At 34.2% G+C, this 19,419-nt stretch overlaps 2 protein-coding genes across 4 annotated transcripts in view; one reads left to right on the top strand and one right to left on the bottom strand.

The window, feature by feature from the left end:
* Positions 1-463: 463 nt before the first annotated feature.
* Positions 464-18,829, bottom strand: LOC111046697. 2 transcript variants are annotated; one of them, XM_039427521.1, is made up of 4 exons: positions 18,193-18,399; positions 10,917-11,100; positions 5,243-5,364; positions 464-1,119 (listed from the first exon to the last, which is right to left on the bottom strand). In XM_039427521.1, the coding sequence occupies exons 2-4, from the start codon at positions 10,959-10,961 to the stop codon at positions 831-833; spliced, it is 456 nt and encodes a 151-aa protein (XP_039283455.1). In that variant the 5' UTR covers positions 10,962-11,100; positions 18,193-18,399; the 3' UTR covers positions 464-830. The 2 variants fall into 2 exon arrangements, with proteins under 2 accessions (XP_039283455.1, XP_022188004.2); XM_022332312.2 differs by lacking the exon at positions 10,917-11,100 and having other exon boundaries at positions 18,193-18,829.
* Positions 18,789-19,419, top strand: part of LOC111056989 (autophagy-related protein 2 homolog B) — a 113,131-nt gene continuing 112,500 nt past the window's right edge. The window contains exon 1 of one of the 2 annotated variants that reach the window (XM_039427516.1): positions 18,789-19,200. In XM_039427516.1, the coding sequence (XP_039283450.1) occupies positions 19,033-19,200 (168 nt within the window). In that variant the 5' untranslated portion in view covers positions 18,789-19,032. The remainder of the gene's footprint in view (positions 19,201-19,419) is intronic. The other variant, XM_039427517.1, reaches the window with a different exon arrangement.

Raw genomic sequence — 19,419 nt, 5'->3', positions numbered from 1 at the left:
ATTGATTACCCCACCTATATAATATCAATATAATTATTAATGAATATGTTTAATTTCATGTAATGATTCAAAGAAAAAAAGGGTACTTGTGATTCTATATAATAAACCTATCAAGTAGCCCTGTAAAAACGAATGAAAAATAAGACTTGCGGAGGAGAATTTTTTCTTTAGTTGAAATGCATGACGTGAAATTCAGAAAATGTTCGAGATACTGCAACTCAAACTCTGAAGGCAAAGTTGAAATTGATTTGTAATCTAACTATTTAATGTTTATGAAGTGTAAAAATAAAGTCATCTATCTATTTACCTCTGAAGTGCCTGTGTTACCTATAATGAAATGCCTTGACGCTCAAGGAAAAATGGAAAGGATTTACAGGTTGCCTACAATTTCATTACACTATTATAAATATTTTGAAGAATCTCAACTTATCACGAGGGCCTACAGATCAATAAATTGACAAAACACATTAAAAATTGATTTATTCAATGATAAAAAGAACATTACATTTATTGTCATGCAAAAAACATAATAGTGAACTAAATAATTCCTCTCTACTCTAACCAATCTTAGTGTAAGTGAAGTCACTCACCCATCCTATCACTGGAATGTAACGTTTGAATTAAATATTCATCCTTTTGAAAACTTTTTACTAAGTTTAAATTCTTATTTTTCAATAATCAATAAAAGCAAAAGAATAATAATTTTATGCTATCTATGTATTAATTATGCCTATACATCGCTCTTATTTATATTTGACTCACCCATGAAAATGTTTTTGACGAGTCCTCGCAAGCCAGTGATACACTGGACCTGTAAATGCTTGAAATAATCAAGAATATAAATTTGAAAAATCAATTTCAATATTCGAGGACTTTAAGTGACTCATCATTTTTTGTTTTGTTTGCTCTAGCACGTCTTTAACAATACTTCTTTGCTGCGTTACAATTTCGCTTATTGGTATATTGTAAAACTGTTCCATTTTTTCAGACATTTGCACTTTTGTTGCATTTCCCTTTGTATCTGGACACATCTGACACAATCCTCTGCGAGGGTTATTGATCATGGCATCATCAAATTTGGTATCTGCAGTGATTCCCAATTCCTTTCTCTTCAAGGTCCTGCGAATTTCAGAATTATTATCAAGTATTCTTACAGTTCGAAATATAGAAATTCAATATAAATCTATAGTAGAAAAAGTAAAACAACATCAAATTTTGAACCACTTGATACTACAATGAATTTTGCACTACCACCAATTCTAAAAATGTACTTTAATTCATGAGCTTATATTGTAACAATTAAATATTGAGGACTGAGATAGCAGATCATGATAGAATGCATTAGAACAATGAAAAACAAGAACATTTTCTAGTTAAATTTTTGTATGTAATTGAATAATTAAAACAAAATATCAGTATTACACTATTTAGCAACACATTCGCATCATAAAAATATATTAGATTATTTTTATTATTATATTATAGTTTATTTTTAAAACTTGAAAATTATTTTAGCATCGAAACTGGGTGTTTTTTTTAATTTTTTATTCTATACTATGTTGTTATTTTACAAATAAGAAATTAAGTAGCCCCGAATATACGGTATACGTTTTCAGAAAATATTAGATGGATATATAAAATGGCTTTATTGGTTTGATGACATAAGGTGTTTATAGTACAGAATTGATCAAAGAATTGTGGATAATTTGAAATAGCAGTTACATACTCATTTTGGAACGAAAATTCAATTTCTCAAATGTTGCCATTTTAGCAATTATTAAAGAGAAAGAAATTGTAGTGAAATTGATTACGTTTGAAAATTAGCAACTGTTAAATGACGTCCGTTTTTGTCAAAACACTTCTGTAGAGGTGAGAGGTAGATGGCAGTGTTCAGTACCATTACCTGCCGTGGTGAAGGAAACGTTGCTGAATGAAAATATTGGTGTTTTCTGTTTGGCATTGCTGTATTTGTAGCAATGGCGAATAATTGACTGTTTGGTGTAGCAGGTTTATTATTAGCCATTATTTTTTATGAGAAAACTTCACTGTCAATCCATAATGTTATCTCACAATTCTGCATGATATTTCTTCAAAACTTGAAAAAATAACATATCAACCTCAATACCGTATGGTTCCAAGATGCCATACAGCGAGAAAAACTACAGAATTTCTGTGGCAGACCTTCCCTGGACGCCTGATTTCGTTGCATTGAGATAAGGAGTGGAATATTTGGAATACCGGACCTGTCATCTTGTGACCATTTTAATGAGCTAGCTAATATCTAAAGGCACTTGCATACATGAGAAACACGTACACTTTCAGCCCTGAGTGAGATAATAACACAATAAATTCGAGCGATACCCCCAGCAACGCTTCAGAGGAGTATGGACAACTTCTCACAATGTCTACAGAAGTGTATGGACAAAAACGGACCCCATTAAAAATATTTTATTTTTCGTGTGTAATCAATTTTACACCAATTTTTTCCTCTCTATCGTCAAAATGGCAACATTGAAGACACACTAGACGAAAAAAAGTAGTTTCGTTTAGAAATGAGTGTGTAAATTGGTATTTCAAATTATCCATATTTCATTGCCAAACCGTGTATTATTTAGTTTCACCTTTATGGATAAAAATATTGTGTATTCTCATAATAAATCTTCATCAATATACCAATAATTCATGTTACTTGTGAAAGTGATGCTAGTCATGTCTTGATCCTCTCATATTTCTTTCAACTATAGTTACTGACATCACAGACTTGTCTGAGAATCTGCAGAGAGTTCAGAATTATTGCATTACATTTATTTAAAATCTTAGAAGAGATGAACACAAAACTCCTATTATCGGTAGCTTGGTGGGCTAAAGCTCAGGTTGATGAGGGAATATCACACTCTGATACTATTATTATTGATAAAATGAGTCTAGAATATCTAGCAGGTAAGTTTGCTTTAATAGGAGATCGGACAGTGAAGAGTACAAGGAAGGGTTCTTGATTAATGGTTATCACTAATCACTGAGCTTCTATGTAAAATGAATCCTTCCATCTAACAGCCTGTCACTGCTATATTTGGAGTATTTTGCCTCCTGAAAAGTGAATAGTCTTTTTAGACAAGTACAATTTTGCATAGCAGTGTGGAATTGAATGGGAGCACTATTATCGCACATTACTTCCGCTCAGATATACTGGGATTTTTTACAGGTCTTTATCAATTTAGGTTTAGTTGACATTGGGAACTGCTCAATCGTATCCTTTGCTGATGATACCGCTCTCACTTTCACTGGCAATTCCTGGGAGAACGTGCGCCTTAGCGCAGAAAATGGTCTCAAAGTAGCACAATCATGGCTCGATGAACATCTGCTTACTTTAAATGCTTCTAAAAGCGTATTCATGACTTTCTCACCCAATGCCCAAACACAACCTCATGAAATAGAAATTATTAAAATACACCAAGTAAACTGCAATTGTCAACAATCAACAAATCACTGCTTTTGTCCTGAAATTCGAAAAAAGGACCAAGTAAAATACCTGGGAATACTGTTGGATCCATATCTGAGATGGAATATTCATATAAACAGCAAGTGTTTAAAAATAAAATTTCTAATACAAGGTGCGGCAGTCAATCGGGCGATTTTAAAAGCGTTCTCAAGAGTGAATGATTAGATTTATTGACATGAAACATACAAAAACACAGAGTAAAGATAGTAGCATTTAGTTTACAAACTCATAAAACTAAAAAAATAGAAAAGAAAAGTCTTATTTTTGAAAAATAACATCTGTCAGACGTCCACCATTCCTATGTATGCACTCAGTAAGTCTTCTGCTAACATCGCTCATTACTCCAACTACCGCTATGTTCTCTGGTGTACGACCTTTTTTTGCACTACCACCTCTCTTCTTCACTGTAGAACCAGTTGCCTCAAAGTTACGAACCCAGGTCTTTATGGCATTGGCTGATGGAACAGCATTATTACGATGAATCTCGAACTCTCTTCTAAATTCACGCTGAGCGATCACATAGCTGTCCCCGTTTTTATAAAATGATTTTACGGCATAAGCACGCTGTGCTCCTGTCCACTGCTCCATTGCTACTAAAATGCTTTAAAGTTTTCTACACGATGGGCGTAGCATCGTTCTCCCCACTCCAGCCAAACGAACACAAGCGCTGTTGCAAAATCGCCCGATTGACTGCCGCACCTTGTATATAAATTTCATCAAATTAGAGAACTAAATAACTTGAAAATAGCTCGATTAATCTATTTCTCTTATGCACAAGCTGTCTTACAATATGGAATAAGAGCTTGGGGTGGAGCCTTGAACATACATTTTGAAAAACTTTTCATAATTCAAAAATATATTATTAAAACAATTCTAGGCAAACCCAGACTTTATCCTACAAGCGATATTTTCAATGAATTCAAAGTACTAACTGATCGACAGCTGTACATAAAAAATTTGATAATATATATTAAGAAGAATAAAAATAAATTTCTTCTTCGTGAAAGAAACTTGAATTTAAATTTACGTCCTATTAGAGAAACATTCCATCAAGACAGGATGGATTTGAATGTATGTAGAAGACAATCCACTTACTTATCACAGAGGATAATAAATCTTGTTCCTACTCATTTTGTTGCCAATACAAGCGGGAGCAAAAAACTAAATTGCGAGATTGAGGAATGGATAAGATCAAATAAAACTGAAGAAAAAATCTTCTAAGCACCAACTGTTTCTTGTTTTTATGTTTTTTTTTTATTATAGAATAATAATTATTGTGTGTTACTAACTTTTATCTAATTTAATCTACAAAATTATATTTGTGTGTAAATTCCACTAATCTTTGTTCTTATTTTGGTTTAATTTCTTAGTTTATATTGAATAAATATATTAACTGCAACTTAGGTCTACGCACAGGTTTTACCTTGTAGGCTACTCCTTAAACATAGATGGACATAAAAAAATATATACTGCAGTTTTGGGATCATTTTATATATTTAATAGTATTTTCTTGTATTATTTTTAGATGTTATAATATTATATTATTATAATTGTGTATGATTTTTGAGAAATAAATTTGAATTTGAATTGAGGTAAAGTTTCCAATGGATTTTTTTCAAAAGAGCAATGACGGTCCTTTTGATAATTTTTTAACCAAAAGTTTCAAACTCTAAGATGAAGAACACAATGCCTTCCGATTTGCTTTCAAAGACACTTCTTATCTTGATAAAAATTCAAACTTACGACGCCAGCGAGTTCAAATATCCGAGAGAGTAGGCAGCTTCAAAGCCTTGAGCAAAACCTTCATTGAAACCCTCCTGGAACCCCTTGTCACGTCCCAAGGCTACTCCTTCTCTTAAACCTTCCTAAAAAAATGTTTTTCAATCTATAATAATCAGTGAGATGAATTATTAACCAAAGCAGTTTCATCTCAACTACCTTCCTCAATTGAACAAGCGTTAGCGAGTTCCTACTTTTGACTTACTGAAGGCCAAAGTTGTTGTCTGTCTGTTTATATTTTCTGCAATAGCTTTAAAAAGAATTGATCAATCAGATTTAAATTTTGAATACGAATTCTTCGAAACTTTTTACAGGTCAAGTTCGTTGGACAACAAAATTGACTCACTCCTTCGTCCTTTTTCAGGATATAAAAATAGCATTGAAAGTGCATACGACAGAAATTGTTATGATTTATCATTTAGTCGGCTGAAGAATTCATTGCATGCAATTACTACAGTTTTTCCCAAGGTAGGCTACCTAGTATTCTAGGTAGCTACATTGGTTTTTCCATTCATTCATTCATAACATCAGCTGTTTGGGAGCTATCACACGCGCTGACACATGATTTCAGCTGGTTAATATACAACATAATTTACAACTTTTACAACAACAAAATGATACGGCTTGATATCATATTATCGATGAGTGGTTTTCGCCATTTATTTTCTCTTTATGAACTCTGTATCGAAATGACCACCTTCTCATTTAGAAAAATGGATTTGGATTCATATGAGAGAGTCTAAGATGTTGAAGCGAGTAATTTTTTTCATTTTAAATAGGATTCCCAATGAAACCTGTCAAATTATTCTTGTAAGAGAAATATTTTGCTGTTTTCATAATTTTCATCAGCTCTGTATAATTAAAAGTTGCGGGTTTCAAATATTACAATACAACAGTTTTTAAGCGAGTTCTCCAACCCAGGGGGTCTCTAGTTTATACGATGTTTGGTTTATGCTATCAGAATTCCTTTTTCTCTTTCTCACATTTACTAATTTAGTTCTTATAACATTTGGAGAGATATAATATTATCTTATTGTAGTTTATTATAGTTTTTGTATCAATATCCTTAGCATTAAATTTTAACTAATAGTTTTCTAGTTATTGAGGTTTTTAAAAATCTATATACCATATCTCGAGATCTAAGGCCGAAATAAGGAAATTAACGAGAGAATTATACAAGAAATTAACGGGTCATTTTTTGTTACAAATTTCTAATGTTACTCATTGGAAAATGAGTTCAACTACTATGTCGGTGTGGTTGATGACATACTGGTGGACTTGTCTGAATGTGGCTCAAATCCGGTGGCGAATATAGGCCAGGTGCAACAGTGGTTGGAGGCATGGAAACCAGTGGACAAAACCCAGGTCATCAACATCATTTCTAAGCTGATGAACTCCAGGTTACAGGAGAACCATGGGCTTTCTACTCTTGTGCTGAAGGCAACTTCTAAACAAATAGCAGAACCAATGGCTGCTGCCACGGCTGCCTAAACGACTGTTTCAAGGTTGGAAGGTTTCCAGCTAGGACGTTGTCAATACACAAGAAAGGGAAGTCTAGTAATCCTGCGAACTTCAGGCCAATCTCCATTGTTCCAGTCTTCAAAGGTGATCGAGACAGCTATGAAGATGCAGTTGACCAACTTCTTTAAAGGAAACAGCCTGCTGTCCTCTTCACAATATGGTTTCAAGAATGGTCGATCCACACAAGTGCTCTACTCGCATGAACAGACAGATTCCAGAGTGGTTTTAAGGCTGGCGACTCCATTGCCCTTACACTATGTGGCTTCAGTAAAACCTTTGACTGCGTTCCTCACAAAATATTGATAGGAAAACTTGAGAGATATGGTCTGGGTGGCCCAGTCCTAGGGAATGTGGCATATTACCTTGAAAGCAGAAAGAAAATGATCCAACTGAGTAGTACTACTTCAAAATTGAAAGCTGTGTAGCATGGAGTACCACAAGGATCAGTCCTAGGCCTCCTGCTTATGAACGACTTGCAGTACTTTTTGAGGATGACACCACCTTGATATTTCGAGGCACCACCATCGAACAGGTGAGAGAAAGGTCTGTCAGTCAGGCCAAGTTATAGTTTCCAGCTAACAGATTGAAGCTAAATTATGATAAAATGAGCATCGTAGTATGCTCATCGAAGAGGCAAACAGCTGCAGAAGAGCCAGTAAAGGTGGAATCATCATGTTCAACAATAAGTCTGCAGGAAACTTTCAAGAGTGTTAAAATCAGAAGACTGAGACACCTGGTTGACCACAGCAGCCTCATCATGGCCTACCACTCGCTTTTCCAGAGCCACTATTAACTATAGGTTACTGCACAAAGTAGAAGGAATTCTCTGTGGTTACTGCTAGGGATGGGTATCAATATATCGATGTTTTTCACTTATCGATGGTTTTACCTAGACATTGGTCATCTGATGTTTTTACCAACTAAAAAGTAGAAACAATTCTAATTTTTCAATTTCATTCAAGTTTTTTTTTTTTTGTTTGAAGAGGATTATCTCGAGAACAATAAGCAATAGTAACAGAATATATTCATTATCTTTGTCATATTTGGTGTAGTATTCTGTTTAGTGTTTTTCGTGAATATAGATCACTCTTGTGAGAGATCTCGCATGAGTTTTGACTTCCTGCAGATGGTTATTTTTATTTTTTAATCAGGCTCTCTGTATTTTTATGTGAGACTGTTGGATACCATTGAAGATGTATATTACTTCTGTGGCCCGTGTAAAGGTTAGATACTTATTTAGAATTGAATAAGAGGTCGGATTCTTCATTTCTTAGGAAGAAAGAGGTTTTTCTTATTACAATTATTTCCTCAACATGCGTTTAAACACTAATCTAGCTCTGGAAAAGAGGTTCTCGTATTGTAAGGAGTGCAGATATCCATATAAAAAACTTAATCCATTTTCATTTCCTAAAAAAATCTATAAGGTATTATTGAATGAATACGATTTGAGTATCAATGATTGCTAAGATTAGCTTACGGTGAAATTTCAAGACCGAATCTTCGAGCATATCCCGAGAGGTTTCTGACTAAACTATGAAGATGACAAATCTTGTGAACTAGAGTTGATGTATCTTTCTAGTCACAACCTGACTTCAATCATTCGAAAGACTGTTACTTGAATACCACAAGTCCAAAATTGTTGAAATTCCAGTTAGTAACTGTTAAAATATTGGAACAATAGCTCCAGATAAAATTGTAGTCACTTTAGAAGCTCTTTTTGTACTTTTAAGTATTTCGAAATCTATGAAAAATATATACCAATAACTCAATCAACTTCCGAAATAATTGAGTTCCAATCTATACCAAAATAATATTTTTTTTCTACTCTATAAGCTTATTAACAGAAGTCATGTGGGTTCAATGAAATTGATTTCACCCTGTTTTATCATTTTTAAAAGAATAAGTGTAAAGTATCATATACTGTACATTATATCATTTTCACTGTATCAATATGAATACTAATAAAAATCTATTGATCCATCGTTTTTGACGTGTTTTTTGAGCATTTATTCATTAAAAATTATTTGATCATTCTCATCATTCATTTAATAAAAGAAGTAATATTATTAGTTCAAATTTATTCTCTTTACAAAATTTGGACAAAAAACCGTCTTAATTTGTTTTATATTAAACAAATATTCAAATCCATAAAACAATATCTTACAATATTGGATTTTCTTTATAAATTCGATTGAATATCAATCTCCGTTGCCAAACGTCAAGTCTGATTATCTACGAACAATTTATAAACTTTCAGTTTGGCTGCTGCCAATCAATAATATTCTTTTATTGTTAACTACTTTTCAAAAGCTCTGTCCCTTTCTTTTACATGTACATAGAAAAGGAAATTGATTTTCACTATCTGAGTCACTCTAAGGTGAAAAATAAATTGTCTAATGGTCTTCATAGTATTATCCGTCACAAAGTAGAAGATTATTACTCTTACTTCTTCTCTGTGCATCCGTAAAAACGTAGGGCGATACCAAGAATAGTATATAGTAGGTTGCCTTGAGGGTCGCCGCCAACCTGTCTCCCCGACAACTAGTCTCCTCGCTATTTTGATCACAGGCGTCAGTAAATCCCCTGGCAAAATATACCATTGCCGTCAACTAGTCTCCCCGACAGTAAATCCCCTAGTAGAACGAAGGAGCCAACTAGGCTCCTCACACGCTCACGACAACTAGTCTCCCCGACAGTCTACCCTCTTGATCACATAAGACGCGTGGAGAACGCAGCCGGCTATGGTGTGACGTCATGCTGTGACCTCTCGGCCCGGCTTAACATGCATTCAAATGTAAAAATGTCAAACTTTGAGCCCTCATAGCAAATTAACCATCAACACTACATAGAAGTGATTGACATCAAAATGTTCAGCATTTTATCCCCTTTGAAACAATATCAAAACCAATTTTCAGTAAAAATCTTATAAATGTTATTGGCGAGTCTATCTAAAACAAATCGTTTGAACACACAATTTGATTTGATAATACCATTTCAAATATGTTTTTGTACTTTCTCTTAGTTTTTTCTGCATCGTTTCAGTTCTTCTTTTTAAACAGATTCTATTCTCATTTAGAAATTTTATCCTTATGAAGGTCTGTGGAAAGAACTACCTAACAGCTTCTCTAGGAATTTCAGGATATTAATGTTATTTTATCAACAACTCCTGAAACAATGCGAACCCATCAGCAGTTGCCTAGCTTTATCACAAAAACAGTCTAGATAAGCCCTAAGAATGAATGAACATAGCTTAAACATTATAAAGATTTTTATTTATCCTAATTATGATAAAAAATAGATAATCAAGACTTTCAATGACTTGAATGCTGTTATTTTATCAAGAAATAAAGCACATTACACTACCGTACTGTAAGGTAGTTGAAACATTTCATGAATAATTAATGTTCTTTTATTTATTCTATTATTTAAAGTTATGATTAGTTGAAGTATTTAAATTATAATTAAGATCTATTCTTGCTTTACACAAGTGTTCTTTGCATTCATAAGTATCCCATGGATACATTGAAATAAAAAATAATCAATAAAATATACTTAAAATCGTCAGTAATAATAATAATACAGCACTGAGCAGAAACAAAAACACAATACAAGAGCAAAGTGTTGGCACTAACGCTTTCCAGTAGACAACTGAAATAATTATTAGTAACTGTAGTGTTGGGCATCCTGCTCATGATGTCAGAAAAGCAATGGAGTGAAGTCTTTGTATTAAGCCAGTTGGGCGGTCTAGTTTTGTAAAGTCTTTTTTGTGAGTTAAAAGTAATAAGTCAATAAAGAATCAAGTATCTAACAGTCTTTTATTAACGAGTACTCCAAATAATCATATTAAAGAATAAAAATTATATTTGGCGACAAGATAATTAATGATGAAGTTGTGCATCGCGTGTTCCTGCTTTGTGGTTATGTACTCTGGCGCCTTTATTTGTGGACTGTGTCATAGTTACGTTTTTTCGTTTGGTGTTTTGTATCTGTGTTTGAACTATGTTTGTCTCGATTTCCGTTATCATGTTTTGCACTATGTTTTCCGGACTTGGTCAAATTTCTTCGCGTGTGTTTCAAATCATAGACTATGTTTAGACTATAATCTAACCTCACTTACATGTCTCATGTCAACATGTCCAAACCTCCAGTTTTCGAACTCCATGTGGAGGACTTTGAATCCTTTTTGGAGTGTCTCGAACTATATTTTAGCATCGAAGGTTTCAAGGATGAGATAAAAAAAGGTCACTATTGTGTCAATCTTCCTCCGTCTGTCTATGTGGAGTTGAAAACAGCATTGTCTCCTGTCAAAATCACAACAGCCACATATGAACAGTGCATACAGGCTTTGACAAACCGATATAAACCAGTGTGTAAAGTAATACCAGAACAATATAAATTTCATTCTCAGAAGCAGCTTGCAGGCAAGTTGCTTCACAACTTTATTTCAGCGATATCTCGCTTGGCCACCACCTGTATATTTGGAAGCTTTCATGACCAGGCTTTATGCGATAGACTGGTGTCTGGCCTACTACAAACGTCAATGGTGAGTCGGCTTTTGTCTGAGCCAGATGACATGAAATTTGATACTGCTTGTCATCTAGTATTAGAAATGGAATTGGTTGAGAAGTCCACTTTGGTCTTGGCTGGTGATGCTACAGAGACTCTCATGGAATCGTCTACATCTTCACATTCCTTGTCTTGCCAGTCCAAGCAAGGTTCGTCACCATGGCAGGGTTATCCTGAGTGGTCGCCGTCACGTCCATCATCATACCGGTCCCGATGGGATTCCTCACCAAGGTCGGGGTCTCCTGCACGTTCCTGGTCGGTTTCTGGTCAGTCGTTATCCATGTCGCAGAGGGGTTCATCTCTGGGTCGAGCAGGTCCATTGGTCTCCAGGGGTCGCTCGACGTCACCTTCTCAACAGTCGGAAAAGGGACTGAGAAAAAGATGCCGTCACTATTTCTCCAGGCATTCTCCTGATAAGTGTCCAGCTAATAAGTGGATGTGTTTTAAGTGTCAATGTACAGGTCACATGGCAGAATGTTGTGACCAGAAGAGAGTAAATTATGTCAAATCCACAGTCAATGTGTCAGTCAATTCATTACAATCAGGTCAGTGTGATTTATTATTTGTGGATATTGTCATTAATGGCAAATCAGTGTGTTTTCTAGTGGATACCGGGAGTTCAATTACTATTTTAAGCTCAGTTATTACAAAAGAGCTCCAGTTGTTGTCACTATTAGTGCCTTATTTCGGAGCTATAAGGGGTGTTAATAATAATCTGCTACACATCCTTGGTTCATGCAAGGTAGAAGTTGTTTACAATGATATATATAGACTAAGCTATCTGCTGTTGTAATTGATCAAATTTCATGTCAAGCTATATTAGGTAGAGATTGGTTGTTGGTAATTGCACCCAATTGGGCAAATAACATTTTGCCAAAGTCTAATGAAAATTATAATTTTTGTTTGTCTATTGCAAAAAATTAAACTGTGGAAATGCTAGCCAAGTCATATCCAAGAGTGTTTTCAAACAAAGATAATGAAAAACCCATATCAAAATTTAAGGTTAGTCTGAATTTGAAGGAATTAGCGAATTCATGGAACTGTTCACCATGGTTACAAGTTATTTTTAGAACGTTGAAGTGTCTGGTTACTATAATGTTTATTCTTTAATATGATTATTTGGAGTACTCGTTAATAAAAGACTGTTAGACACTTGATTCTTTATTGACTTATTACTTATAATTCACAAAAAAGACTTTACAAAACTAGACCGCCTGACTGGCTTAATACAAAGACTTCACTCCATTGCTTTTCTGATGTCATGAGCAGGATGCCCAACACTACACTGCTCCCCCCTTTAATTGACAATACTTCAAAACTTTCAAGACTAAGACATTTCAAATAATACATGTTTATAAGACTGAAACTTCACATAAGACAATTTCCAATAAAGACGTTATCATAAATACTAGACTATACTCATGACAGACATTCATATACTCATAATAATTGATTATATGACAAACAAAACGACATACTTAAGACATAACCAATAGTACAGTTTTTTTTTATTGATATACAGACCAAATTGACTGACTAACTTGATTGACTTTCAACTAGACAAGACATATTAACTTATAACATAACATATCAATATTAAACAATAAAAAGACATTACAACATTTTCGGATGAGCAACAATTCCATAATTACCAGAAATTCGAATCAGAGTATCTATTTGGCCTTCTGATCACTCTTTGTGACCTCCTGACTTGATCATCATTATCCACTCTATTATCATTGTTATCTACCTCATTCCTTTCCTCATTATTCACACTATTTCTTTCTCCCCTTACACCCGTTTCAAGATCAATACTTGGCACTGTTGCTGCTAATGCTTTGCTCAACTTAGCATTCTCATAAAACTCCCTGAGTTGATTGACATGGACTTTGAAAACTACATTATTAGCTAGCTTGACCAAATACACAAAATTACTTATCCTCTCAACAACTCTACCTAGTTCATACTTGACACCATAACTATCATTTTTCTTATTACAATTAATCCATACAATTTGATCTCTATGATATTTTGGGACTGGTTTCTTGAACACATTATTTTTAATATTCTGATTTTCAATACTCTGACTTTAGACCAAATCATCTTTGAAAGTTGCAGTCTTTTTCAATTTTGTCAGTGGTACTTTTGTTTCAAAATTCAATATGACAGACATTGGTGATTTACCCATAACAGAAGAAGGAGTACTTCTATACGCAAATAAACAATCAAACAGCAAATCATGTGGGCTTATTTGTGTTTTGTATGTAATTCTTATGGGAAGCTGGCGTTTGCCAGCCGAGAGGTCAGATTTTGACATAGGCTCATGCCATCTCATGCGCGTATGTAAATGCGATCAAGGCAACCATACACTATCCTTGGGGCGATACAACATGTTTACTGTTTGATGTTTTTCACTCATCGATGTTAAGGTGAAAAAACATTGATGTTTTGTCTTTCGATACCCATTTCTAGTTACTGCTTAGGGGTCATTAACCAGCCGCTCATGATGTTCTGCTCCTACAGAAAATAGCCTTGAGGATGGAGTCCTTCTCAGACTTGAGGGATCAATGCCGGTCTTGGAATCCTTACTATGTACAGCCAATAGGCCTATGTACTGTGCTCACTGATGTACATGAAGAGAAACTAGGATCTGCTACAAAGAAGAGGTGATATACATGCGTACAATACCAGACATGATGCCTCATTGGAGATACCTTGCAGCAGACTGGCTGAAACTTACAACAGATTCCAAAACAAGCTATAAAATTCTTGAACAGTCTTCCCAAGGAAACACAAGGTAAACAAACTAAATAGAAAGGGTTGGATTACTGCTGGAATTGTAACGTTGAGTAGGAAGAAAAGAGAATTACATAAACTGTACATGGAAACACAGGATCAAAACTTTAAAAATTATTACAGATCGTATAATGGAATATTCAAAAGTGTCATTAAACTTGCCAAAAGGAAATATGAAAAGTACTTAGAGATAGCCAACAACAAAGTAAAGGCCACATGGGACATAGTGAAATTTGAGCTAGGTAAGCACAAGGATAAAGCAAGTACAATCCAATCTACAGCAAGAATCAATCATAGTTCAGTAGCAGAGGATTTTAACAGTTTTTTCATCAATGTTCCAAACCGTATTGGAAGTACTCACAATCTGCTTGCTTCAACAAGCAACGTGGTAGGTAACTGCAGCTCTGGGATGAGATTTAAACTTCTTAGTCCCAAGCAAGTGGAGGTGCTCATTAAATCACTTAAAAATAAAAATTCAGCTGGATGGGATGAAATTCCAGTGAAAGTTTTCAGGATGGTTGCTGATATATTGTCTGAACCCTTGTCCAGGATCCTCAACCAGTCTTTTACTGTTGGCGAGTTCCCTCATAAAATGAAGTATGCACTGGTGAGACCTATTTTCAAGAAAAATGACAAAGAGGACTTGAACAATTACAGACCCATTGCCATCCTCACAGCCTTTTCCAAACTTTTTGAGAAGGCAGCTAATGAACAAATTCTTCATTTTATGAGAGTGAATAATATAGACTCAAAAACACAATTTGGCTTCTTAAGGGGACTTGATACAGAAGCAGCTCTAATAAAATTTTTCAATACTGTGTCTGCAAGTTTAGACGCCTCCCAGCTGGAGGCTATAGCCATGTGGAGTACTATGCGATCTGTCAAAAGCATTCAATTGTGTAAATCATGATATTCTTGTTGAAAAGTTGAGAAAATATGGCATTTGGGGGAGCTGTGGTGGTTCAATTCGTTTTTGAAAGAGAGGATGCAGGCCACCCTAATAAACCATGAAAATAAGAATTATCAATCAAAATCAAAATGGGATGTAATCAATGCTGGTGTACCACAGGGCTCCATTCTTGGTCCCACATTATTTGTTATATACATAGATGATCTGTCATCTTGCTCTACTAAGCCACTTATTCAGTATGCCGATGACACATCTTCTATTATCACTAATTCAAGTTTGAGAGCTGTAGTCACCCAAACACAGGAAGAGCTACTGAATATCTAGAGATGGTTTGCTGCAAATGGTCTGTCTATGAATTCAAGTAAGACTAAGTTCATTTTCATCCAACCCCCCCCCCCCATTTTGCAGCCAGAAACTCTAATGAGTTGGCCGATTTGAGTAACCCCAGCAGAGTGTTGCTGTTGATCTTCTAGGAGTAACACTAGATAGTAGATTGGACTGGTCAGTACACAATCAAAAAATATGCTCCAGGGTTAACTCTGCTATTTTCTCACTGCGAGTGCTCAAAAACACATTGAGCTTCAAAGCCCTAATGGCGGTATATTACAGTTATCTTTTTCCTTTCCTCAAGTATGGCATAACCCTTTGGGGAAGATGAGAATTCTTCATCCTAGTATTAAGATCTCAGAAAAGAGCATTAGGAGTTATTTTTGGTAAGCCCTGTCGAGAACTATTCCTTAGTAGCAGGATACTTACACTGCTGTCACTGCATATCTTGGAGATCTGTTCATACGTTTACAAAAACCTACCAAACTTCACCCGCAATAATGAAATCCACAGTTACAATACAAGGCACTCAGCCTCCCTATCAGTGGCTGCTCATAGAACCACCATGTTTGAAGAATCTCTGCAATATATGGGCCCAAAAATATATAATAGATTACCTCAGGATATTAGAGACATGGCAGACTTACAAAGATTCAGAGGAATGTTAAAGAGGCTGTTGCTTGAAAGGCCATACTATTCTGTGGATGAGTTTCTGCAGGAGTGATATATTATTGTTCCTTGTCTTTGATTCTTCCCAGGTCCTTGTACATAGGTACTCTTGACTAACTGCGTTTTTATATATACTGTATATATATTTCATGTGACTATTGTAGAATTACAGTATTTTATCAATGTATTATGATATGTGTTGAGAACCTCCTTAAGTTGCTCTTTTTGACTTATCCTCAGTCTGATTATTCGGATGTTTGGGATGCAATAAAAATAATAATAATAATAATAATAATAATAAAAACCAAACTCTAGGTTCTACACAATTGAATTGCTAACCGCAGAAGGAACACTTGTCAAAAATTTTCATTTTTTTTTATTGGCTGAATGAAGTTTACATGGATAGATGTATCATTTACTGTAGAAATGGAACTTCTACACAGTCAATAAAGCCTTAAAACCAACATGTGATATTGACCACTTACTGCAGATAGGGAACATGTCCTGGACATGTTACCTTTCTGCTGTAAATAGAAAAGTTCTCCTGTAGGTAGTGCTAGCGGCGCTAGCATAAATAATGTTCAAATATTGGACAGATGATCTGATTTATCCGAACCACTTGATGCGCTTTTGGGGGTTGCGACTGGGCTGCGTAATGGCTGATTCAAAATGGCGGATCGAGTGTTCATTAAAACGGCCATAGAATGGTTACCATTCATGATAGAGACCTCTATTGAACGCGAATCGAATCACAATAAACTATCCTACAAAGTTTGTTATTACATATTTCCACCTAAAACTTGATTTTAACCGATAAAAATGCACTTTTTCAAAAACATTTCATTTTTCGAGAGTATGTTTTTTGGCTAACTAATTTCATTGACGATTTTTAGATATAAAGTGCTAAACAAAAGTTCTTTGGAATGAAATTTATTATCTATTCCCGTTTGTTTCAAGTCTTTATCATCTCTTGTTCTGGAGTTTTTTTTTATAATTTTTTTCATGTCATTCTAGCCGCTGAACCAAGTAACTATCATTAAAACTGAACTATAAGTCTGCATGCTGATAAATTTTGTTTAAGAAATACCCAGTTGAATCTAAAACTTCCAAAGGAACACAAGGACAAGCTACCCATCATTTTTTTTTTAATGAAAGACATAAAAAATGTCTAAAGTACGTTCCGGATTATAAGATGGAATTTTGGAATGGAATTTTAAAGTTTCCATCAGAAAGAGGGGATGGAAATGAAGAGCATGTTCAAGAACCAAACAAATAAACTCAATACTTATCTATTCAAGAATATAGGCCTATGTATCCACATTTAATTGTGTAAAATAAACTTGTTTTTCCAAGAAAATAATCCTTTTATTTTGACTTATGACTGTTAACTGCAAAAAGGTAACATGTCCAATTGAAAAAATATTTTTTTAAACTTCTGTAGAATGAAATTTAGGTCAGTAATTACATAATATCATGTACAATATAACTATACATATTCACATAAAATATTAAACAATAATTCTACTTGTTAGTTTTCCTATAAAGTAGTTTTTTGCTTCTCCTGTAAAGTTAGGAGAATTGGACATGTTCCCCTTCTGCAGCTAGTGATTCAATTGTAATTAAAGGCCACTCTTCTTGTTAGGGGAATTGAGGGAAGAGTCTCTTTTATGCAGATCTAGCATCTCCACAACATGAATATCCAAGTATTTTCTAAATGTATGTGACAGAAGTTTCTTGACACTGCCTATCAGGAGATCACAGTGCTTAGCAACTACTTTGTAAGTGAGTATTTACAAGTTATTACTATCCTATATATAGTTGTCTTTTAATAAAAGGATACTAAGATTTTTTTTTATTTCTACTATATATAGTCATGTTATTTTATACTTGCCCCTTGCAACATAAATTCTGTTTATTGTAAATAGTTTGAGAAGGGTGCGTCCTGCATCAACTACGTCATAATTCAACCTATATGATTTACTAAATTTTTCAATGAATAAGGGTTATAAATAATTATAATAATCTAAAGCTTGAGTTATTAAAATGTCTTGTTATTATAATATCAACATAATGAAATGATATTGTATGTTTAAAGGTAAAAAGTCTATATAAAATGGATACCTACCTGTTGAAGAGAGGCTTTCATTCTGTTCCAATTTTTCTCTGATATTTCTTTTTCCTCAACAACTGATTCATTAATGTCTTCCATATCTTTCACTGATCTAATTACATTTACATAATTAAATAAACAGAAAATAGACCATCGTTTCTCATAAACGTAAACTTTTAACTAAAAGTAAAAAGTGAGGTTATATTTTATTCTAAACATGTGTTTACAATGCCTTCTGCATCATACCATAAATAATGTCAAAAATTGCAGTGTCTTAATGATGGCACATGAAAGTTTTATAACATTATCTGATAAGGATAAAAAAAATCAAACAGCTTACAATATTTCTATCTTTCTCTGTGTACTTTACAGTCACAAATTTGCTACACTGAACTACATTAAATTTTCAAGCATTCATAACCTTCAAATTTTACAGTTTGCTTTTAATATTCTAACCTCTACAAAAACAGTGTTTTGATTTGAAAAATCAACAACGGCTTTCATGTATTGAAACAATTTTATCCTCAAATTGTGTGAATGAGTTTTTTGAACGTCAACGGTATTTACTTTGTTAGCCTATGGTGTCGACTTGATTTCGATATTCGATTATAGAAATTTAGGAAATAGCCTAGCTACCAAAACAAATGACGTCACACAGGATTTCCAAGTTCACAGCAAATAGATAGTCGAAAACAAAATACCACGCAGCTTATGAGAGACAATAACAAAGAAAAGGAAGAGATCATCTTTTCATTGTTGATACTTGATACAATCATATTAAGTAATGGAAATTGACAGGTCTTTGCCTAATTATTTAGTTTTGTGAGTGTTCAAGTTCTTAAAATCCCTACAATAATGCCTTGGTATCTGCCATTCTCTGATAATATTAAGAAACGTGCGTGTAGATATCTGTTGCAAAGATATTTGGGACAATTTTTAGAAGAAAAGTTGACATTGGATCAATTGACTGTTAATCTATACAATGGAACAGGATCTGTTTCAAACGTTATCTTGGATGTTCAGGTTTGTATAGAAACTTATTCTATGTTTTTCAAAAATAACTTAGCAGCTCATAGGGACTACGGACAGCATTGATCTATCAATAAGTTAGGAACTGTGCTTGGTGCTTCCTGGTTTTGTTTTTACGTCTGTATTATTTCATATGATTCAACATTCTAAACAAAGAAACTCTTTATTAGCAATCTTATAAAATATTTTTTTCATTTCCTTCAAGAAGAATGT

The sequence above is a fragment of the Nilaparvata lugens genome, chromosome 4 (assembly GCF_014356525.2).
Source record: "Nilaparvata lugens isolate BPH chromosome 4, ASM1435652v1, whole genome shotgun sequence".
Classification (NCBI taxonomy): Eukaryota; Metazoa; Arthropoda; class Insecta; order Hemiptera; family Delphacidae; genus Nilaparvata; species Nilaparvata lugens.
This window is presented reverse-complemented; position numbering and strand designations above follow the sequence as displayed.

Coding starts and splice junctions, on each gene's coding strand:
- LOC111046697 (XM_022332312.2), bottom strand. CDS start 18,276: ATGGAAGACATTAATGAATCAGTTGTTGAGGAAAAAGAAATATCAGAG. Junction 5,365..18,192: donor TGAAAGCCTCTCTTCAACAG/GTAGGTATCCAT, acceptor ACATTTTTTTAG/GAAGGTTTAAGAGAAGGAGT. Junction 1,120..5,242: donor TATTTGAACTCGCTGGCGTC/GTAAGTTTGAAT, acceptor TGAAATTCGCAG/GACCTTGAAGAGAAAGGAAT.